The following is a 17,098-nucleotide window of genomic DNA, read 5'->3' on the forward strand; positions in this document are numbered from 1 at the left end:
GTCGCATAACCAGGACTTACGATATGCACCGGCTGCTCATACGACCATCCACCACCTGCTCCCATGGCTTCATGTGACCCTGACCGGGGGGGCTAAACAGGTGCTACACCTAGCCCATGGGTGACCTGCAGACTAGAGAGGGAAGAAGCACCTTACACCTCGTTTGTTAGAGACCTGCTACCCAAACTCTACATATGGACATTTAATAATTTTTACACAGAGAGTGGTGGATGCATGGAGTGAGCTGCCTGGTATGATGGTACAGTCAGATACATTGGGGACATTTAAGAGATGTTTATGTAGGCACATGAAAGTGAGGAAAATGGAAGGATATGGACATTGTGTAGGCAGAAGAGATTAGTCAGCTATTTCATTTCTAACTTAATTTGTTCAGCACAACATTGTGGGCTGAAGGGCCTGTTCTTGCGCTGTACTGTTCTGTGTTATATGTTCTAACTCAGAAGTTCACCTTTCAGCTTAAGCATAAAGACTCATCAGAGTTTCAATAGTTAATCAGATCACTTGAACGTCCATGAACTATTCACTTTGTATTCTGTTATTTTCCAAAAAGAAAACCTTTGATTTGAAGCCCAGGAGTTCAATGGGTTTGAGACTATACTTCTTAATTGGCGAGCGGTTCTGGGCCCTTTACCTGAGAAAGGATGTGCTGGAGAGGGTCCAGAGGAGGTTCACGAGAATGATCCGGGGAATGAATGGGTTAACATATAAGGAGCATTTGATGGCTCTGCCTGTACTTGCTGGAGTTTATAAGAATGAAGGGGGATCTCATTGAATCCTACTGAGTGTTGAATATAGAGAGGATGTTTCCTATAGTGGGGAAGTCTAGGACCAGAGGGCACAGTCTCTGAAGAGAAGAATGTCCCTTTAGGACAGAGATTAGGAGGAATTTCTTTAGCCAGATGGCAGTGAATCTGTGGAATAAATTGCCAAAGATGGCTATGGAGGCCAAGTCATGGGGTATATTTAAAGTGGAGGTTGCTAGATGCTTGATTACTAAGGAAGTCAAAGGTTACAGGGTGAAGGCAGGATAACAGAGTTGAGAGAGATAATAAATAAGCCACGATGGGATGGTGGCACAGACACAATGGGCCAAAGCACTTAATTCTGCTCCTATTTCTTATGGTTTTAGTTTACCGATTAGAGTTAAATTACTGAATTATAATGAAAAGTCATCAAATAAATCTCCCCCCTTCCTCTATCCCCCACTCTGACTTTTCACTTCTTCTCACCTACCTATTACTTCCCCCTGGTCCCCTCTTCTGGCCCTTTCTCCTGTGATCTACTCTCCTCTCCCATCAGATTCTTTCCTCTCCAGCCCTTGCCCTTTCCCACCCACCCAGCTTCACCTATCACCTTCCAGCCAGCCTCCTTCCCCTCCCCCTACCTTTTTATTCAGGCGTCATCCCCCTTCCTTCTCACTCCTGAAGAAGGGTCTCGGGCCGAACAACGTCTATTTACTCTTTTCCCCAGGTGCTGCCTGACCTGCTGAGTTCCTCCAGCATTTTGTGTGCTTTGCATAAAATACCCCTTGATGCCAAGGTGTGTGACATCAGTGTACAATCCTAGAATATCTGACTCCATTATTGAGCCTAACAGGTCTGCTCAGTTAGTGCCGAGTAGAATTTCAGATTCACACACCATTGCCTCACAGCACAGCTCCACAGACTCCATTTCACATTTCTGATGATTGTTTTAATTTATTTAGACATACAGCACAGACAGGTTCTTCTGGCCCAATAAGCCACATCGCCCGGCAACCCACCTATTTAACCCTAGACTAATCACAGGACAATTTACAGTGACCAATTAGCCTAGTAACCCGTATGTCTTTGGATTGTGTGAGGATACCTGAAAAACCTGGTGAAAACCCACGCAACCATGGGAAGAACACAACAACTCCTTACAGATGGCGCTGGAATTGAACTTTGAACTCTGATGCCCAGAGCTACAGCACCATTGTGCTAGCCACTACACTACCCGAATGTGCAATATACCATTCAGAATTTACCCAAACTCATAAAAGTTACTTTATCTATCCTTTTTCATCTTTTATTTTAAAAAAACTTTCATACAAATTACTGTCCAAATATCACTTATATATTTTTTCTTTTAAAAATATCTCCAAGTTATATTTTGGAATTCAAACAATTTCATCTTTGGTTGACATGTAGCTTGCAAATGAAAGCAAAAGTGAGAAGTTTTTTTGTACTAAAGAACTTTTATAAATCCCACTTTCCAATATTATAAAGATATGATCATGTAAATTAGGGATGCACACATTTAATTATTGAATCAATTATTGTTGCAACTGGTGATTTTTTTTTGTGTGTGGTTGTACTTCCTTCACTCATTGTAAAATGCAGCTATTACCTTGGCTGAATGGCTATAAACTACAATATCAAGAATTCTCTTTCTAGTCCAGTCTTCCCCGCCCCCATCAGCTTCCACAAACTCAAGCTATCTGAATAGAATTAAAGACAAAACTTGGCCTTTCTTGACCCCACATAACTAGCCCTGTTCATATTTCAATCTGTTTGTGTGTAAAGGCAGCCAGTCACATGAAAAGCTAAGCCACCTTCCTCCAACTTTTTTCCAACCATCTTCTTGTTAGCCACAAGCCCGGCTTCATAATCTACAAGGTTTCTTGTGCCGTGAACTTTCCTCAGAATTAGAAAATAACACTATAAAACATCAGATTCTCCCTTGTGCAACAGCGCTGCATTTTTCTTTGGATGGTGGGGGGGGGGTGGTAACAAGCACCCATTTTGGCCCCTCCCCCCATCAGGACCACTTTCTACTTTGTTTGATAGAAAAAGAGCAATAAAAAAACTGTTCTCACATTTTCACTTATTTTATACAGTTCTCCTGTAGTCATGGAGAGGAGGTTTTTGTTCGAGACCTTCTCCGCACATCCATTCAAGGCATGATATACCTAGAAAGAAAAGAATATTTTAGAATTTGATATTCAGCTATGTCTTTGATAATTGCCTTCCCTGCCTTCATATTTATGTTAGTTGCTTGCAATGAGTGAATTTATTTTGACAAATCGAGCCATCTCTGGAGAAATCCCTTGGAAAATTCAGCAACAATTCATATGAGTCCTTCAGAAAGTCTTTTTGTTTTTACAAATTTGCCACTGTGGCAATTATTTTCAAATAAAAACCATAAGCTTACGAATGATTTTCTTTGTTGGGCTCAATTTTACAGTCTGTTCTCAAGGATTTTTATCATGGTTAGGCATGCAACATTTTTAACTTAAAATGCCTTTCTATTCTGATTTAATTAAAAATTTCTGATAATGTACAAACATTGAAATACGCAGTGATGGTGATAGTTACAATGTAAACATTTCACATGTCGAGCTACAGACTGAATATTGGAAAGCTCAAGATTAAATGATATAATATTCTGAACAAAACAAAATCTCAAAATATGAATAGTTTTCAAATTGTACTTGCATCATTATGTGACTCACATTGAACAGTAAATTTAAATACCTCAGGTTTCTGGTTTAAAGATTACTTTTCTATAAGCCTTTTTTTTTACAAAGCTAAACATGGATCTATGTAGCTGCAGAGAGCCAATTTCATTCAATTAGAAATGAAACCGTTTTTATGCTATGCCAAGCCATAATAGCATTTTATGTTCAATGGATGATGCCCTGATACGGTTTATGTGGTTGGAACCCATTCATTGGTGTGAGCATATCATTCAATGAATTTGCCTCTCGATACACAATTTGGCAGAGGAATTCATTTTCTTTCTGTTTAGTAATATGAATGTAATTGTTTGAAAAAGAACTTCATATCATGTATACATTTATATTAACAACCGCAATCGGGCGAAAGACTGATTATGCTAGCATTCATATCTACCCACATGAAACTCCAATGCCCTCTTGCCGTACAAAAGACTGGGACAAATTACTTATTTATATATACAGAACACACTCATAATGGCCAGCTGCAGGTATTTTTGGAAAGTGCATTTTAATAAGCTTCTATTCACTGTGTACAAATGGGGAAGAAACAGTTTACACTATAGAGTTAAACGCATAGGGCTTCCCATTCTACCGGCGAAATCAATCATTTGTCCAGACTGTGGGAGTCAGATTTAGTTAGTGAAAAGAGACCCATATATAAACAAGTCAATAACTCATTGTGAGCTATTGTTGGTCTGAAGCAGTGTGCTTACAAAAAGCTGGCCCACTCTTCTTAGAATGAGTGTCACTATATTCAGCAGTGGGAGAAGTCCCTTTGTTTCTATTGGGTACTGGCTGGAGTTTATGTATGGGAAAGAGAAATGACCGATTAGAGTTCCCCCCTAAAAAAGCCTTTGCCACCATCATACACAGAGCTTAGCCTTCTTTATTTACATTGAACATATTCTGCTAAATGTGAGCAACTCATTTTAGATGTGACATTACACCTACTTACCTCTTTAACACCACTGAGACTGAAACCTACACTTCATCATCAAAATAACCAGCTACACTTATAACAGCGAGAGATTTCCTCAAAAGAAACACACCTCATGCTGGTGCAGTTAAAACAACAGTAATGTCACAAACTTTGAAATGTGTTGTGAACAACGCGAGAGGCTAACGGAGAAGTTTGACAGTTTGCAATAGTTGCTGGCTGAATTGATTAACTTTTAAACGCACAATATCTCTTGGGTTATTGGAAAGTCACTGTATAAATGTGCAGGAAGAAGTCAAATTATCTTTGATTTTCTTGCTTATAATTTTCACTGGTATTTAAATAAGCCATCATCCAAATCGTAGGTCCACAGCTCATCTATTTACAGACTGGAGAGTAATTTCCTCAAACTACCGGGGGCACGCTAATCACAAAATGACCCATGCTGAAGTGGGAGTCTTTCTAACGTTAAATGTTTCATACTTTGCAACAAAAAGCAGAGCCTACATATGGTTAATCTTGCAGAATTATTCAATCTTGCTTAATAACCAACTAGGACAAATTCCTTATTAAACTCAAGAGAGCAACCAAACTCAATTTTCCTTCTTAGAGTAATGATTTTTCTCTTCCTATTTTGGGAAAGCCTAATTCCGAAACTTGCTGCTAGCCTCATGCCTCAACCTGGAAGGTATGTTCAGCCAGAGGCAGTAAAGCACTAAACAAAAATAGAACATAAATGGAATGTTGCCTCTGTCTTCCTACCTCCCTTGAGGCTATTTTGCTGTCACCTAGTCATCTTAAGACCCAATAAGCAAGAGTTTGCAACTGTGGTGTCGGTGAAAGCAGGACCAGGGAGCAATTCTATACAGTTAAAACTGTTTTTACTTTGTTTTATATCATCATTATTACTACATCTATTGGTGCAAATTCTTTCCAGCACTCTCACTGGAAAAGGAAGAAAGTTTAAAATAAACACACACAAAATACTGGACCCTTCCCCCAAAAAGTCGATTCTTTATTCCTTTCCATAGATGCTGCCTGACCTGCTGAATTCCTCCAGCATTGTGTGTGTGTTACTCTGGATTTCCAGCATCTGCAGAATCTCATGTGTTTAAAATAGACAAAATACACAATTCCAGCATCTGCAGAATCCCTTGTTTAAAATACACAGAATCTCTTGTGTTTAAAATACACAAAACACACAATTCCAGCATCTGCAGAATCTTTTGTGCTGAAAATCTTGAGGAGAATGCAAAAAGTGTTGAAGGAACTCTGTGGGCCAGGCAGTATCCCAATGAAGGGTCTTGGCCCAAAATGTCAACTGTTTATTCCTCTCCAAAGAAAAGTTCGATTTATTTCTTAGAAAATACCCAAGATATATTTTTTGACTTATCCCTTTCCACAGATGCTGCCTGACCTGCCGAGTTCCTCCAATGTGTGTGTGTTACACTGGATGTCAAGTATTTGCAGAATCTCTTGTGCTCAAAATATATTGTGGACTTTCATATTGAGACCAGAGAATACATCAGAATGGAAGTTGTACAAGTGAAAAAAATGCTTCAGGAAAAACACATTTAAAAAGATGATATAATAGAGATTTTAATTTGAAGACCTACAATCTGGAAATTGCTGTTCTGAAAATAATAATTCTGGATTAAAACCAATTCCTTTCTGCCTTATCTGTTGGACTTGTTATTTTTTTCCCCTGTAGTATAAAGTCTGACCTAGCCTGTGAAGCTTGGAGTTGGCAGCTGTGATTGCAGTGCAGATTTCACACAGTGTAATTACTGCAGTGACACTAGGACTGAGAGGTAGAGAGAGAAAAGACCCTACAGGTTATTAGTACTAAACACTGGGAAGAATCAACGAGAGTCAATGCGTAATTTTGAGGACGATCAAGCCTCATCAGGAACAGCAGGGAGGAAAGTGCTCTACTTCATCATCTCACTCTTCTACTTTTGTTGAAAATTACAGTAATTAAAAAAGAGCTAAGTACTTCTCAGGCAAGGGGTCTTTTTCTTTATCCATCACCTTCTAGTTCAGTGCTGATTTTGCCTGACCTTTTCTGGTGAAGTCTATCAGAGTCACCACGGATCTTTGTTGAGTGCTTCGCTAAAAGCTAATTACTACGCAGCGGATGATTTGTATTGATCAGAAAAGGTAGCGCAGTAAATGAGAGAACCAACACCCAGGCATTGGCAATCGAAAAGTAATTCCTGCCCCATAGAAACCAGCTCTTCTACCTCACTTATTAGAAGCAGCTGTGATGTTTTCAATCGATAGGCAGCGATGGATTGATTCTTTTGACTAAAATCTTTCTTCCGTGATGGGTACAATCAGTGGCCTGGGACATCAAAGGTTCTGATCCGAATACAGTACCCTGGGTCCCTCAGCTTTCTGTTGGCACACAGCCATAATGCCAGAAGCAGTGTGAGCCTTTAATTTTAAATTGAGTTATTGCCATTACTTCAAAATGTGCAGCATCAAATTTTTAGTTTTTATGTAAACAGAGTACCAAAATCATATTTTAAATACAGTTTCTAAAATGATAGGTCTTAATTAAAACCAAATCCTTTCCTTTCTGTCTTATGTTGTAAATGTTGAGATTGATTTACCATAAGACCATTTCAAAATATTTTTCCTTAAATTGAATGGATGAATTCTTGAAAGCAAGCATTCTGTAATTCCTAGCCTTGGATATAATATCAGAATCAGAATCAGGTTTAATATCTCCAGCATATGTCATGAAATTTGTTGAAATATCTAAATTTTATTGAAATATTAAATGTTAAATATTAAAATCATATGACCAAATATACATATTTCAAACAATATAATGTTAATTTATTAGATACATTCTCACAGATTCTAGAATATCAGATGAAAAGCAGAGGAATAGTTAATGTCCACACTAAATATTTCCAATTTTAACCGGTCAGACAGAAGGACTAATCTGTTTAACACAAATAGGCAAAGGCTGGTTTAAGACATCACAAAAAGGGATGTTGTACAAAAATATTGAAATACAGTAATTATTCTAAACTCTAAGGTCTGCTGAGAAGACTTTAAATGAAACAAATTCTCTGCAGCTGAAAGATTAAGAGAGTTGAACAGATGAGCAATTGTACGTGTCTATTGACGCCTACCTGCTTTGTCTAACCCTGATGTCTGTACCTGGAGAGCAAAATGCTCAGTAGAGGGAACAAACAACTTCAGACCTTAAAATCAACTTCCTGCACCGAAGTGAAAGTATCAAAGCCAGCTGAGGTCTCATATAGAAAGAGGCTAGTTGCAGAGGATGTGATGAAGGATCGCAAAACAAAATGACTAATGGCCATGAACTTTTAGGACGCCAAGTGTGATTTTAGTCTGCCAGTGAGTATTTTGATGAACTCTGCTTTATAACAGCAATTCCCCCTTTAAGTCTTGAATGCTTTCAGCATGAACACCCGCACCCCTTCATCAGCTGCTTCTGCCTGGTGAGATTTCTGTTTTCAGCCATGGTAGGTGTTCATACAACAACTTTATTTCCATCAACCAAAAAGGAGTCTGCTCTGATGTACGCTGAAGTGCACTGTGCTTATCGTCTGTTGATGCTTTATTTTATACGAACCTAGGCAACAAAAAGTGGGAGGATGATAGAGAAAAGAAGAAAGAAATGAATGAAAGAGAGGAAAGAGAAAGAGAGAGTTGAGAAGAGAAAGGAGAGGGAGAGGGAAACCAGGAGGGATGCAGAGAGAGAGCGGGAGAGGGAGGGAGAGGAAGAGAGGGTGTAGGGAGAGAGAGAGTGAGGGGAAGAGTGAGAGAAAGAGAGAAAGATAGAGAGAGGGAGAGGGAGGGGTAGGGGGAGTGTGAGAGAATGAGAGAAAAAGATAGAGACAGAGAGGAAGAGGGTGGGGTAGGGAGAGGGAGATGGGGGAGAGAAAGAGAGAGATGATATGTCTCAGTGGGACAGTCAAATCTATTTATTCCCCCGGCAATTACAGAAGTTTTCAGATTTCTGTTATTGCATTTCAGACCTTCCAAAGGTATTGACGATAGGTACCTATTCTCAACAACCAAAATACAGCTCAGGCAAGAATATAATCCATACAAAGTACAATTTTATCCTTTAGCGTACAAATGGAAAATCTTTCTTCTTAAAGGCTTCAAGAGGTGCCAAAGTTATTTTCGTTCTAGCACTTTCATGGTAGAAATAGTTAAAGAATCTATTTAGTATAACCTTTGCTTCAATATATCAAAGGAAATTTTACAGGTTCAAGAAGACATTCTGTAAGATTAGTGCTACTTTGATTTTGATTTTTATTCCTCCATTGCTAGCTTAGTGTCATATTACTTGGACATAATTAGTTCAAATACTTTCATGCTAACATAATTGTCTAATTCCAGGCTTTTTCATGTTATTAATCTTTCATGGTTATTTATTTTCCAGCAAACTTACCTTTTGTTAATCATTTCAATAATCTACTTAGAAGTTTGGTAAATGTCAGCTGCATTTGCCCTTGAACTTTAAGAATAGGCTTCCTTTTACACCAATGCTAAATTGTTGCAGTACAGTCAGTGGCCACTTTGTTAGGAACACCTGTACGTCTTGCTCCTTAATGCAAATATCTAATCAACCAAACATGTGGCAGCAAATCAATGCATAAGAGCATGCAGACATGGTCAAGAGGATCAGTTGTTGTTCAGACCAAACATCAGAATGGGAATGAAATGTAATTCAAGTGTCTTTGACCATAGAATGAATGTTGGTGCCAGATGGGGTGATTTGAGTATCTCAGACACTGCTGATCTCCTGGGATTTTCAAACATGACAGTCTCTAGAGTTTACAGAAAATAGTACGAGAAGCAAAAAACATCCAGCGAGTGGCAGTTCTGTGGATTGAAATGCCTTATTAATCAGAGAGTTCAGAGGATAAAGGCCAAACTAGTTCAAGCTGACAAGAAGGTCAAATAACCAGGTGTTACAACAGTGGTGTGCAGAAGAGCATCTCTGAATGCACAACACATCAAATCTTGAAGTGGATGAGCTACAGCAGCAGAAGACCATGAATATACACTCAGTGGCCACTTTATTTAGGTACAGGAGGTACCTAATAAAGTGGTCACGGAGTATATGTTGCATTATTTGGTTCTGGGGTCCTTTGAGTGCTGTTCTCCTTCATTTCAAGCTAAAGCAGCTCCACAATTGATAATTGTACATTGATTTTTATCCATTGTGGATGGGAGACGAATGTCACTTTACCATCACCTCATTTTCCCCTGTACCATCCTTTACTCAAAGTTCAAAGTAAAGTAATTATCAAACTACATATATGTCTCTATATACAACCCTAAAATTCAATTTCTTGTGGACATATTCAATAAATCTATAGAATAATAGTCATAACAGAATCGGTGAAAGACTACACCAACATGGGTGTTCTAACAGTATGCAGAAGACATCAAAACTGTGAAAATACAAAAAGAAAGTAATAATAATAAATAAATAAGCAATAAATATTGAGAACATGAGATGAAGAGTCCTTGAGAGTGAGTTCATTGGTTGTGGGAACATTTCAATGATGGGGCAAGTAAATTGAGTGATGCCTGGCCTGCTGAGTTCCTCCAGCATTTTGTGGGTGTTGCTTGGATTTCCAGCATCTGCAGGTTTTCTCGAGTTTGTACAGTTGAGTGAAGTTATCCTTTTTGGTTCAAGAGTCTGGTGGTTGAGGGGTAATAACTGTTCGTGAACCTGGTGATATAAGTCCTAAGGCTCCTGTACATTCTTCCTGATGGCAACAGCGAGAAGAGAGTGTGTCCTGGGTGGGGTCCCTGATGATGGATGCTACTTTCCTGTGACACACTTCATGTAGATGTACTCAATGGTGGGGAAGGATTTACCCGTGATGGACTGGGCCATATCCACTACTTTTTGGAGGATTTTCTGTTCAAGGGGATTAGCATTTCCATACCATCCAAACGCCGACCTTTTTCCTTTCCTTTGAATCTATGCATGAACTGAAGGGCTATTCATGTTCACATTTTACAGCATCAGACTCAAATGAACTCTTACATGAACTCTGTTTTACGCAGCTCTCCAGTGGTCTTTTAATGGTTAACTGCAGTAACCAATCTTCTTCAGTAGTTGGTTTACCACAAATAAAACCATTAATGTTTTAAGCACCAAGAGACTCCAACATTTGCTAATACTATATAGAGAAGAAAATATTTATTTATTGATAGATTGATTGATTTATTTAGCGATACAGCATAGAACAAGTCCTACCGATCCAATGAGCTTCATCACCTATTTAACTATTACAACTCGAGGCTAGTCACGAGACAATTCACAGTGACCAATTAACCTACTGACTGGTAGGTCTCTGGATTCTGAGAGGGAACCAGAGCACCCAGAAGAAACCCATCCCCTCACGAGCATGAGGTACAAACTTATTACAGAGGGCACCAGGACTGAACTCCAAACTCTGATGCCTCGAGTTGTAATTGTATTGTGTTAATTGCCACGCTACGGTGGCATCCCTTAGAAAATTATTACCCATTATTCAGATATCTGTAACACTGAAATACTATTTTCAGCACTTCAGATTAAATTTAATTTTAATATCTAAGAATTCACAAAACCGTAAGAAATAAGAACAGAAATAGACCATTCAGCGCATCAAGTCTGCTTCTCCATTCCATCATGGCTGATTTACTATGCTTCTCAACATTCTCCTGCCTTCTCCCTGTAACCTTTGACACCTATATTAATCAAGAAACTATCAACCTCCACTTTAGATTTACCCAATGATTGGCCCTCCACAGCCATCTTTGTCAATGAATTGCACAGATTCACCACCTTCTGGCTAAAGAGATTCTTCCTTGTTACTGATCTAAAGGAACGTCCTTCTACTTTGAAGCTGTGCCCGCTGGCCCTCGACTCCCACACCAGAGGAAACATCCTCTCCATGACCACTCTATTTAGGCCTTTCAGTTTTTGAAAGGTTGCAAAGAGTTCACCTTCCCCTACCAGCCCCAATTCTTCTAAACACTAGCGAATACAGGCCCAGAGCCATCAAAAGCTCCCCATATACTAAATCTTTCATTTTGGGATCATTCTCGTAACTTCCTCAGGACTTTCTCCAATGCAAGCATGTACTTTCTAGAGATGTGGCCACCACTGCTCGCAGTACTCCAAGTGTGATCTGACCGATGCCTTATACAGCCTTTATTCTAGACTTCTCAAATTCTTGGTGATGCCTTAATTATCGTTTTTCCTTCAGGTACAAGGTCAATGCCTCCAACAACTTTCCCACCTCTGATGTTAGAACAACTGTCCTAAAGACATTGGGCTTATCCTTTCTCCCTTTTCTAAACAGCAGTGGACCATTTTGCCACTTTTTATCTTTGGTGCCAACTCAGTACCCAAACACCACTAGACTATCATGCTCAGTGCTATCATAATGTAGTTTCCTCTTGTACGTCCCCACTACTGAGCACATCTACAAGGAGTGCTGTCACAGAAAATCAGCATCTATCATCAAGGACACCCTCCAACCAGGCCACGCTCTCTTCTCACTGCTGCCATCAGAAAGGAGGTACAAGAGCCCTTGGGTCCCATACCACCAGGTTCAGGAACATTTATTACCCCTCAACCATTGGGCTCTTGAACCAGTGTGGGTTAAGTTCACTTACCCCAACACCAAACCAATGGAGTCAATGTCAAAGACTCAACAACTCATTTCTCAATATTTATTACTTATTTATTTATTATTATTGTTTTTACTTCTTTTGTATTTGCACATTTTGTCGTCTTTCGCACATTGGTTGTTTGTTCATCTTTGTTGTGTGCAGTTTTTCATTGATTCTATTGTGTTTCTTTGAATGCCCACAAGAAAATGAATCTCAGAGCCGTAGATGGAGATATATATGTATATACTTCTGTACTTCCCTCAGATCCTAGGATGCATCCCATCTGATCCTGATAACTTACCTACTTTAAGTCCAGGCGTCTTTTTGTAATATCTCCATGCTGCCAATGTCAGTGTGTCTGATAATATTGATAACAGTAATCTCCTCTGTTTCCTTACCACACCATACCATTTAGAAAACGTGTAAAACTCATTGCTTAGCTTGGATTGGCAGGATCAGAATCAAGTTTACTATCACTGACATGTGTCAGGAAATTAATCGTCTTGTAACAGCAGTACAGCACAAGACATACAAATTACTGTTGGAAAAGTAAATAAATAGTGCATAGTATTATAAATTACAAGAGGGATATATAATAAATGAATTAATATTGCAAAAGGAGAACAAAATAGCGAGATAGTGTTCATGGGTTCACGGACCATTCAGAAATCTGATGGTGGAGGGGAAGATGTTGTACCTGAAATGTTGAGTGTGTGTCTTCAAGCTCCTGTACCTCCTCCCTGTTGGTAGTGACAAGAAGGAGGTAAGTCTTGGATAGTGAGGGTCTTTAGTGACAGATGCCACCTTCGTTAGGCACTGCCTCTTGAGGATGTCCTGGAGAGCGGGGAGGGTTACTATTCTGGAGTTGCCTACTTTACCCCATTTAAAGAGTGCCAAGAACTGAAGTAATTCAGAAAGATCCCCTTCTTAACTAACTAGTGAAAGCAGAAATGAGAATGTGATCCACATCCTGAGAATAAATAAAAATATATGAGAATTTGCGTTAGTTTATTGAATTGTGCTGGTTGGTTAATTAGCTACTGTAGTTTACTCTTTGTGGTAGGTGTAGATAATTATACAAAGGATTGAAAAAGAATTAATGGACATATTAGAAGAGAACAAACTAGAGGGGTATTGGAAAAGTGGAATGGGAGTAGTGAATTGCAATATTGGGATGCTGTGTTGAGATGGGGATAAGTTAAGGCTTGCAATGAAGTGGATTCACACAGATCATGACTTAATTCAAGTTTGCTATTAAATTCATGAAGGGAGAAGGGATTAAAGATTAGTTTTATTAGTCGCAGGTACATTGAAAAACCGAAACATACAGTGCCATATATGTCATTTTGCATCAATGACCAACACGGTCTGAGTATTGTCCTGGGGGCAGCCCACAAGTGTTGGCATAATTCCAGCGGCAACATAGCATGCTCACAAGTCACTAACCCTAACCCGTATGTCTTTGGAATGTAGGAGGAAACCGGAGCACCTGGAAGAAACTCACAGGGTCATGGGGAGAACGTACAAACTCCTTACAGACAATGGCGGGAGTTGAACCCCAATCACTGATCACTGGCATTGTGAAGTGTTATGCTACCTGCTACACCACTGCACTGCCCCATACGTTCACGTTGTAATGTTCAAATAAATAGATGGACATTTCAAGTATTTATATTGACATCACAATCTCGATTATATTACAATAGTTGTTCGTTGGCTTCATTGTTTTAAAGAACAATGATGCTAATATCATTTACGTTTTCCCTCTTCTTGTCTCAATTCTTACTTTGACATCTCCCTTTATAAGTTCACTTAGTTATCTATTCATCAGTAATGACTTCTAAGACCACCTATTCTTTTCTTTGTCCTGAGGAAAAATATCCCCCAGTTTTGTGATATTAATATTGATTAGCTATCAATGGTATGTTAATGGTTTTAAATTATACACATGCATAACAATAGTACATTATATTATTGTTGAGTGGCTCATCGAGCTACTCAACGACAACATTCGCAACCTGAGCAACAAATCTTTTCCAACATCTTCAGGTACATTATATTTTAAAGCAGTATAGGCCCTTTGGCCCACGATATTGTACCAACCTTTTAGCCCACTCTAAGACTAACTTAACCCTTCCATCCTACAGAGCCCTCCACTTTTCTATCATCCGTGCATCTATCTATGAGTTTCTTAACTGTCCCTAATATATCTGCCTCAACCTCCACCCCTGGGAGGGCATTTCAGGCACCCACCATTTCTGTGTAAAAATCGTACCTCTGACATCCTCCTTATACTTTCCTCCAAACACCTCAAAATTATGCCCCCTGGTATTAGCCATTTCAGTCCTGAGAAAAAGTCTGTGGCTGTCCACTCAATTTATCCCTCTTATCATCTTACGCCTCAATCAAATTGCCCTTCTTCCTCTTTCACTCCAAAGAGAAAAGCCCTCACTCTCTCAATATTTCCTCATAAGACGTCCTCTCTAATCCAGTCAGCATCCTGATAAATCTTCTCTGAACCCTCTCTGAAGCTTCCACATCCATTCAATAATGAGATGACCAGAAATGAACACAGCACTCCAAGGGTGGTCTAACCAGGGTTTTATAGAGCAGTAACATTACCTTGTAGCTCTGAAACTTAATCTTCACTAATGAAGGTCTACTTGCACGTCATCTGACATGTGACCACACTTTTGAATTCCTGCTGTATTTATTTCCAGTTTGAGCTTGCACACGCTGAGCACGTTCACATTTGTCACTAAAAAGGCAGAAGACCTTTTGATCAGTTCCATATCAGAGTATTTTTTGGCAGTCTCTGGAAATGAATTCTCACCCGTGCCCTGACAGTCTTGATTTACTAATTTAGCCTCGCATGGTGCATTTGCACGAATGAATTAACTTTTTTGAACTTGTCAGTTTGTTCAGATCAACTTGTATTATATTAAGTAGGTGGAATAATCAAATATTAAAATTTGAATTCAATGTGTTTGTCACAAACCAGAAAACCTGCAGATACTGGAAATCCAAAGCAACACACACAAGACGCTGGAGGAACTCAGCAGGCCAGGCAGCATCTACGGAACAATCGATGTTTCAAGCCGAGACCCTTCACCAGGACTATGTTCGTTGTGTTTGTGCTAATCTGAACTGGCACCAAATGGACTTCAAGACAATACGTTGAGAGAAATAAAACTAATGTGTCCCTTTTACAAAAACATGATCTTTTTACAGAATCTACAAAGTCAAACTTCAAAGTAAATTTATTATCAAATTATATATATGTCATCATATATTACTTTGAGATACATTTTCTTTGCAGCATTTACAAAAAATTAAAAAACACACAATAAAATTCATGAAAAAATCTATTTATAATCAAACACTGACAGACAGCCAAGGTGCAAGTGGAGAGAAATGTGCAAGTAAAAAACGCTAAATGAAAATTAAATAGTATTGTGAACATGAGTTGTAGATTCCTTGAAAGTGAGTCTGTAGGCTGTAGAATCAGTTCAGTGTTGAGGTGAACACTGATCCACACTGGCTCAGGAGCCAACGGTATGTGGTCATCTTTGACATGAACTCTGGCTAAACCCTGTTGTTGATACCAGTATCTGGTTGAGAAAGCATCATTTCTTTCTTCACATCCTTGCCAGTAGTACAAATTCCAGAGGGTGGAGAACCCTTGGAATTATTTGCTACAGAGGGCTGTGGAGACCAAGTCATTGGGTATACTTAAAGTGAAGGTTGATAGGTTTTTGATTAGTCAGGGTCACAAAGGCTATGGAGAGAAGGCAGGAGAATGGGGTTGAGAGGAATAATAAATCAGCCATAATGGGCCAAAGAGCCTCATTCTGTCTTACTGTCTAACTGTTTTGGCAGATCATATTTCATGATTTTTGATGAAGTAATATTTAACGAGGGTAACACTGACGATATGGTGTATGAAGATTTTCGGCATGTCTTTGATAAGATGCTACATAACAGGCTTAATAATCAGCATAAAGGAAACTTTGATGACATGAATATGAAGCAAAAAAAAAACAAATTACTGGAGGAGTCTGGCAGGCCAGGTAGCAACTGTGGAGGGAAATGAACCGTTGACGTTTCTGCTCAAGAACACTCGGACTCCCAGTGAAGGGTCCTGACCCAGAATGTCAATTGTCCATTCCCCTCCACAGGGTTAATTTCTTTCCTCTGGATCCACCGAGTTCCTCCAGCTGCTTGTATTTCTCTTCACTCCAGATTCCAGCCTCTGCAGTCTCTTGTGTCTGCAGTCTACATGAATATGAAGATTGTTAAGGAGCAGACAACTGAAAAACATGGCGAATGGTTACGCTTTGGCCTGGCGAAAGTGAACAGTGGTGTTCCTTAGTTATCAGTGTTGGGATCATTTGCTGGTAATACAAAAATTAGGCAGTTATAGGACAGTGCAGCACAGTACAAGCCCTAATTTCTTACTTACTACCCGTTCCACCTGCTGGCATTTAGGGCAGCAATGAATGTCCTCCATCTCTGTCTGGCACGTTGTTCAGAGCTTCTTTCATCGTGCCACTTGCTTCCTCTCAGTTTTCCCTACAGTCAGTCATGTTAAACCCCAGGTGGAGACTCAGGAATACTGCTGCAGTCAGATGTAGAAGGATTCTTCATTGCTGTTTCCATAATTTTTGTCTTACCAGTCAGAGTTGAAACCCTGAACTTGGAGGACCACAGAACCACTCAGAGTTTGGCCTTTACCCTTTGATCTATTTGGCATCTGTTTGGCCAAAGCATAAAGACCTGACTGCAGCCAGTATAGTTCTCTGGGTCACTGAAGCATGCAAGTCTCCAAACCATAAAAGGATGTGGTCCTCTTGGAGGCTATGACATTGTACTGACCTTTTAACCTCATCTAAAATCAATCTTACTCTTCTCTTCCACATTGCCCTCCATCCATTTTTCTAACATCCATGTGCCTATCTGAGTTTCTTATGTGCCCTAATTAATCT

General features: G+C 39.4%; 1 protein-coding gene across 1 annotated transcript in view; it reads right to left on the minus strand.

The window, feature by feature from the left end:
- The window catches only part of LOC134353570 (doublecortin domain-containing protein 1-like), a 610,678-nt gene that overhangs the window by 393,166 nt on the left and 200,414 nt on the right, over positions 1 to 17,098 (minus strand). The window contains exon 10 of the mRNA XM_063061626.1: positions 2,861 to 2,953. Within this exon, the coding sequence (XP_062917696.1) occupies positions 2,861 to 2,953 (93 nt within the window). The remainder of the gene's footprint in view (positions 1 to 2,860; positions 2,954 to 17,098) is intronic.

The sequence above is a fragment of the Mobula hypostoma genome, chromosome 11 (genome assembly GCF_963921235.1).
Source record: "Mobula hypostoma chromosome 11, sMobHyp1.1, whole genome shotgun sequence".
NCBI lineage: Eukaryota > Metazoa > Chordata > Chondrichthyes > Myliobatiformes > Myliobatidae > Mobula > Mobula hypostoma.